Raw genomic sequence first — 6924 nt, 5'->3', positions numbered from 1 at the left:
CTGCCCCCCTGCAGTGCACATGGTTTTGTCCATCTAAGAAGGAATTTTGTCAGAAAGAGTGAACCAAAATAACCCCCTAGTGTGTATGCAATAAATCGTGAGTGGTTCGCAAAGTCGGTCCTCAGGACCCCACACAGTTCACGTTTTTCAGGTCACCAGACAGGTGTGCTCATTACTGACACATATTAAAAGATGCACAGGTGGAGCTAATTATATCACTTGATTCTGTGAGGAAATCTGCAAAACATGCACTGTGTGGGGTCCTGAGAACCTGTGTGGGGTCCTGAGAACCTGTGTGGGGTCCTGAGAACCGGTGCTCTAGACAATATGCACAATATATTTATTTAAGATATCATTCTTCTGCATATTGTTAACAATATATCACACAGTGTGTACGCACCTTATGAGGGTCCTTCTCTGATTCCATGTGGATTATTTATTAAGATGGGAGTTCTATTGAAGATGGGATGTTGCCCGTAGCAACCATTCAGAATCTACTTATTTATTTAGCACCTTCTAGAAGATAAAAGATAGCATCTGATGGTTCGCCATAGCAACATCCCATCTTAGTAAATAAACCCACATGTATGGTTCTACGTCATATTAACTAGATACTGTACAGCATGGGTCTTCAAACTGTGGCCCTCCAGATGTTGTGAAACTACATGTGCCAGCATGCATTGCCACATTTTTTCCTATAAGAGCATGCCAAAACTGTCAGGGCATGCTGGGACATGTAGTTCCACAACATCTGGAGGGCCACAGTTTGAAGACCCATGCTGTACACATTCCGTCATCAGTTACTACACTTTATTTCTAGCATCTATAATGGAATTTGGGGGATATTTATCAAGGTTAGGAGAGAGATAAAGTACCAATCCTTCAGCTCCTCTCATTTTTCAAACACAGCCTGTAACATGACAGAAACAAGCTGACTGGTACTTTGGGGGTTATTCTGGTTCACTCCTTCTGGCAAATTCCTTCTTAGATGGACAAAACCATGTGCACTGCAGGGGGGGCAGTTGTAACATGTGCAGAGAGAGTTAGATTTGGGTGAGTTATTTTGTTTCTGTGCAGGGAAAATAATGGCTGCTTTATTTTTACACTGCAATATAGATCTCACTGGGTAAAACCCCACCCAAATCTAACTCTCTCTGCACAAGTTACATCTGCCCCCCTGCAGTGCAGCATGGTTTTGTCCATTTGAGAAGGAATTTCCCAGAAGGAGTGAACCAGAATAACCCCCTTTATCTCTCACCAAGCTAGATACATCTCCCGCCTTTATTTGCCTATTACATAGAAATGACTGCTACCGTTCTCCATTCCGCTGCCTGTTGTTAGACCACTACAGGAACGCTCAATCTTTATGTTTCAATATTATTTTTATTAACACACATTTACACACTAAATTGGTAATAGCTACTGGTTTTTTTATCAGATAAAGAAAATAAATTAAAAAATTAGGGCAAGAAAAAAGAAGAGAGAGAATTTTTTTTTTTCACAAGCATTCTACCGATGGCCACAATACGGCAGATAAAAGTCTGTGGAGATATCAGCCGCCTGGCGCGGACCCCGTCATTTGTCCTTTGTGATGTCCTCCGTAACACTGGCTTATGTCGTAACAGTTCTCTACAGCAAGACCCCCTGTCGATCAAATTAGCTGGTTACCACGCAGATCACATCCGTTATCTTCCAATGATTAATGCAGTGAAAAAGTCTGTGGCGGTTTCGTGTTCCGGGAATCCACCCAACCTTTTTTAGTCATTGGACGTGACGTCAATGTCTTCTCCATTGGGCTGTTTGGTGGCCAATCTCCATCTGTTGATGTGGTGGGAACCTTTTTTCTTCTGCTCGGAGTCCGGTCCTTCCTCTTCCAGTTTCTGTCTCTTGTACTTAGTTCTCCTGTTCTGGAACCAGACCTTCACCTGCCAACATAAAAGTTAGAAGTGAGCGGGGAGAAAACCATAGACGTTGCCAAAAACAAGCTCAGAACATTAACATTGTGGTTAAGGCTCAAAAAATAGTTGCGGACATTCTATTCTCGGAGCAGCCGCCCAGAGTTTTTCTTGCCACTCCCAATAAATGTACGGTTTCCACCCTCAAACGCCCACTCCCTGTCAATCATCCTGTTGATTGACAGGATGTGAACCGTACGCATACGCAGTGTATTGATAATAGAGACTTATTCTAGTTCACTCTTTCTGACAAAATCCTTCTTAGATGGACAAAACCATGTGCACTGCAGGTGGGGCAGATGTTACTTGTGCAGAGATAATTAGATTTGGGTGGGGTTTTACTTCAAAGTGAGATCTATATTGCAGTGTAAAAATAAAGCAGTCAGTATTTTCCCTGCACAGAAACAAAATAACTCACCCAAATCTAATTCTCTCTGCACATTTTACATCTGCCCCCCTGCAGTGCACATGGTTTTGTCCATCTAAGAAGGATTTTGTCAGAAAGAGTGAACTAGAATAAGGCCCACAGTGAGGAGAGATAAAGAACCAGCCAATCAGCTCTTAACTACCATTTTACAGGCTGGGTTTGAAAAAAATGATAAAAGCTGATTGGTTGGTAGTTTACCTTTGTCCACTTTATATCTCTTAGTACATAGTCCCCATACTCTTTGGTCTTGACCAATACTCACATTTTTATATAGATTTTAGGACACTTTGCTATAGATAGAGTGTATGGCCGCGCGCAGGGCCCTCCTACCTCTCTGCCTTTTATTACCTGTCTCACCGTAATACCGGTTTGTCGCCAACTGTATGGCGTAACGGAATATGCTGGTGCTTTATAAGCTAATGCTAGTAAATATTTCATAAATAATCTCCAGTGTCTGTTCTGTATTAACCCTTTGCGGGTTCTTCTCGAGGCCCAACTACAACAGCGTCAGGACTGTCACCAACCCATCGCACTGGCTGACCTCCAACCTGGGATGGACGGTACGTAAGGCCGAATGAAATGTCTACCGACGCCAGGAGCACGGGATGGACGGAGGGAGGGCAGAGGGAAGCGATCGCATGTGTGAATAGAAGAAAGAAAATAACATAGATTTCAAACAGAATCTACTGGGTGAGAACTCAGCGTGATGGCAATTACACACACTGACTAATTCCAAAATATGCAGCGTGAGCCGCAAACTCTCATTTGGCCACAATCCATGGAAATGTGAAAATGCAAACTGCATATTTAATACTCCAATTTTAAGATGTGAGCGTACATCATCGCCCAAGGACGGGGTCTGCCTGGCTCCAATGAGAAACTTCTCATCCGGTACTACCGGCCCCAGTACTCAGCAGAGATGCATTCCCAGGCGTGCCTGAGAGAGAGAGCAGTAGTATATGTGTCTGGCTGAGGAAACCTCCCCCCCCCCCCCTAACTGACAGAAGAAGCAGCATGACCCCCCCCCCCCCCCCCCCACTGCGCCGGGTCCCCATCACCACCAATAAACGTAGAAGAGTTATTGCAGGAATATCAGTGTTTCCCGACGAACACTATTATCCCACGTCTAGAGCTTAAGCTTGAGTCACCTGTGCAAATAAAGCCAGGGATCAGCCAGGTGAGAAGCCATTAGCAGACACCATACAGAGTGACAAAGGAACCGGGGAAGCCCCTGACCTTACTCTGTCTCCCTCATCACCTCTCCTATTGGAAGACGCAGCCGGCCGGCCAAAGGTGTCTCACCTGACTGATTGACGAGACCGGGCATTGTGTCTCTCAGTCTGTTTTCCTTGTAAAAATGTAACATTTGTGGTTACAAAGGAAGCTTTGAAGATGTTTCGGTTCATTTCCCTGCTGACAAATATTTTGGGCTTACAGCCTCCACATCTGCTAATGGGGCGTACACACGTTCGATTTTCACCCCATTTCTAAGCAATCTGGCTAAAAATGAAGCACAGATCGCTCCATGTGTATAGCCTCGGGCGATGGCGATGTGCAGTCCCACGCGTCGCTATTGGCCACAGAGATAGACAGTGCTTGCACTGTCTATCCTGCCATATTGCGGCTTTGCCTATAAACCCCGCTCTGCACAGATCACTCAGCACACAACGCAATGCACATCGCGGGTGTGCCAGGATGTGTGCTGAGCGATCGCGCTTAAGCCCATCGCTCAGCAAGAGAGGCCGGGTCACCCCGTGTGTACAGGGCTTAAGAAACATTTGCTAGAACCTCAACACCGTCAAAAGCGACAAGCTGGAGCCCAGAGGCCTGACAGCCAAGAAGCAACGAGTCCCGATCCAGGGTCTCATTCCAATGATCCAACACCATAACTTCCAATTGTCGAGATTTTCACGGAACCGTCCCGTTTCTTTGGGGGCAATGAAACCGCAGAGCAGCGGTGATCAATTCCTGGACACAGAGCTGCCAGCCCTGCCCCCACATCGGTAAAAAAGAGGGGGCAAAGACTGCCCCCCATGGTATACAAGCATCCCCTGATGAAATTGTCAGACTGAGTTGAATGTACAGACAACAAAGGCGTCTTTAACGATATTGGGGTAGATGTATGAAGCAGTGATAAGGGAGAAGTGAGCCAGAGGAGAAGTGGCCCATGGCAACCAATCAGCTGCTCTGTATAATTTTATATTATGCAAATGATAGCTGTCACTTCAGTGCTGATTGGTTGCCATGGGCCACGTCTCCTCTGGCTCCTCCCTTATCATTGCTACATACATCTGCCCCTGAGATATGTAGACAGTATTGTGGATATCGCTAACAATATATCGCCCCCAGTGTCTACCCAGTTTAAGACTATTATGCCTCTGGATTACTAACTGGTTAATTTCTGGGGCGGCGCTAAATTCCCCAATTTACAATCAGAAAGATACAGAAATAGCTTATTCTTTCCCCATTGTACCCTACATAAAGCCAACAGAATTAAGCTGCCCATACACGGAGCCGTTCGCCGGCATCCGTTCTGTACTATGCGATGCACGCTCCCGCGCATCACATAGTACGGTACAAAAAGTATGTGCTGCACATACTTTTTGTACTAGGTACACATCGTATCGGATCGCAGTGCATGCACACTGCATGCACACGGCATGCGATCCGATCCGATTTAAAAGTACAGAAAGGAGCCTCAAAACAGAGCGTGTATGGGCTCCTTTAGTCCGATATGCTACCAAAAGAAAACCTAATATTTACCAAATAATTACTTAATAATTGGCGGGATCAAAATAATCAGAAAAAATACATGGGCTCAAATGCCAAGTTAGATTACAACAAACTTACATATAGTTTATAATTATATACCCCTTTCAGACATAACCTTGGGACTAATGATATTGCCAGGTGTGGCGGGTCAACCCGGGTCACGGCTATGCCTGGTATCGAGGTATGACCTGGGTCACAATGATTTGCTTAAAAAGAGTTGACTGGAGGGCACAGTAGTTCTTGGAGTTGACCTCACCTCAGAGAGTCCACTGTTAGACAGAAGACCAGGGTCACTAGAAGACCCTGGCCCGTTGTGAACGACGATGGCTTGGGAACAACCCAGGTGCATCACCCAGGTGTGAAAGGGGGTGAGTATTAAAACAAAAAAAAATAGAACAGAATGGTGACCATAGCAACCAACCAGTGTCTGTCATTTTTCAAACACAGCCTGTAACATGGCAGTTAGGGGCTGATTGGCTAGTACTTTATCTCTCTCCATGGTGTACAACAGTGGTTCCCAACCTGGGATTCGTGTACCCCTCTGGGTACATTGAGGACCAGTTGGGGGTACTTGATAGTAACATTGATTATGGTGAAAGAAGAGGAAGAAGTATCCAGATGGATGGAAGAAGTCTCCCATTGCCATGGAGATGAACAATGTCGCGTTCCGTCTGCAGCATCATCAGCATCTTCTCGTGCTTTTGCCCAACCAGCAATCCAGGTCTCAGGTAATCAGTATTAATTTGTATGGGCTTTTTTTTTTCTTAAGTACGCCCTCTGGCGCAACCCGGCAGTGGCTTCCTTGCCCGGCTCCCTGGTTCCCTTTCGATGCCCCCCCTGCTCTCTTCACCCTGCTCTCTGGTCTCCGGCATCCCCTGCCCAATGCTGTCCCCCAACTGGTTCCAAAGTGCACATAAGATTCAGCAAATCTTATGTGCAGGATGTCCGACCTCCCAACTCCGATCCGATGTGCATGGGACCAACTCATACCCAAATTGCATAGTCTGTGGGGGCCTTAAGGCCTTTGCTTAGAGGTGATGGGGCTAATAGGCGCCTTATTATATTCTGCCTTGTGATCAGAACCAGCAAGAAAAATAATGTTTTCCACAGTTTTTAGTCCCTTAATTTATTTTTGTAATTTTTTTCATTATGGATTATTTAAAGTCAATTTAAAAAATGTTTAATTGGGGAAGAACGCCCATTGATAATTTTGTTTCTCCGTGCCATTGAGAAATGCGCCTGTTGTGTAGATATCTTTGTCCCATTGCGGAATGGGCAGGTAACGCTCTCCCCCTCGGTATATGCAGGTGTGATTCTCCCATCGTACAGCTGGCAGAGTCCTGTGTGTTGTGTATATCTCTCACTTATCTCAGTATCACCGTGTAGCGGTACCTGCCAAGTGTAACAGCATCTCACATATCACATCTGGGTGCGCCATGACCCTACCGGGTACGTAACAGGATTCACACGCTCAGATTTTATATAAAACCAGGAAATAAAAACTTTACAATAAAGTGGGGATAGCAATCATTAAAAAAAAGACGCAGGGAAAATACTGTAGTTCTGTGATGATAAAGCAGGACGCAGCCTATCGTAGATTTTATCTTGTCTGAAAATTCCAAATCAACATAGTAGTAAAACGTGAGAGCAGATGTCTTAGTTTAATCCGAGTAATTAGTAGTATTTTCACCGGCACGCACAATCCTAATAAGGCCGTGATTTTACCTCAGGATTGTCTCCGCTGCTTAACAGCGACCACCCCAACTAATG

The 6924-nt window shown here is 45.2% G+C and overlaps 1 protein-coding gene across 1 annotated transcript in view; it reads right to left on the bottom strand.

Moving 5' to 3' along the window:
* Positions 1–1399: 1399 nt before the first annotated feature.
* Positions 1400–6924, bottom strand: part of EMX1 (empty spiracles homeobox 1) — a 49422-nt gene continuing 43897 nt past the window's right edge. Inside the window, exon 3 of the mRNA XM_083155757.1 lies at positions 1400–1925. Within this exon, the coding sequence (XP_083011883.1) occupies positions 1758–1925 (168 nt within the window). The 3' untranslated portion in view covers positions 1400–1757. The remainder of the gene's footprint in view (positions 1926–6924) is intronic.

The sequence above is a fragment of the Crinia signifera genome, chromosome 1, assembly GCF_055691185.1.
Source record: "Crinia signifera chromosome 1, ASM5569118v1, whole genome shotgun sequence".
Taxonomy (NCBI): domain Eukaryota; kingdom Metazoa; phylum Chordata; class Amphibia; order Anura; family Myobatrachidae; genus Crinia; species Crinia signifera.
The sequence above is the reverse complement of the archived record's forward strand: the minus strand, read 5'-3'. Positions and strand labels throughout refer to the sequence as shown.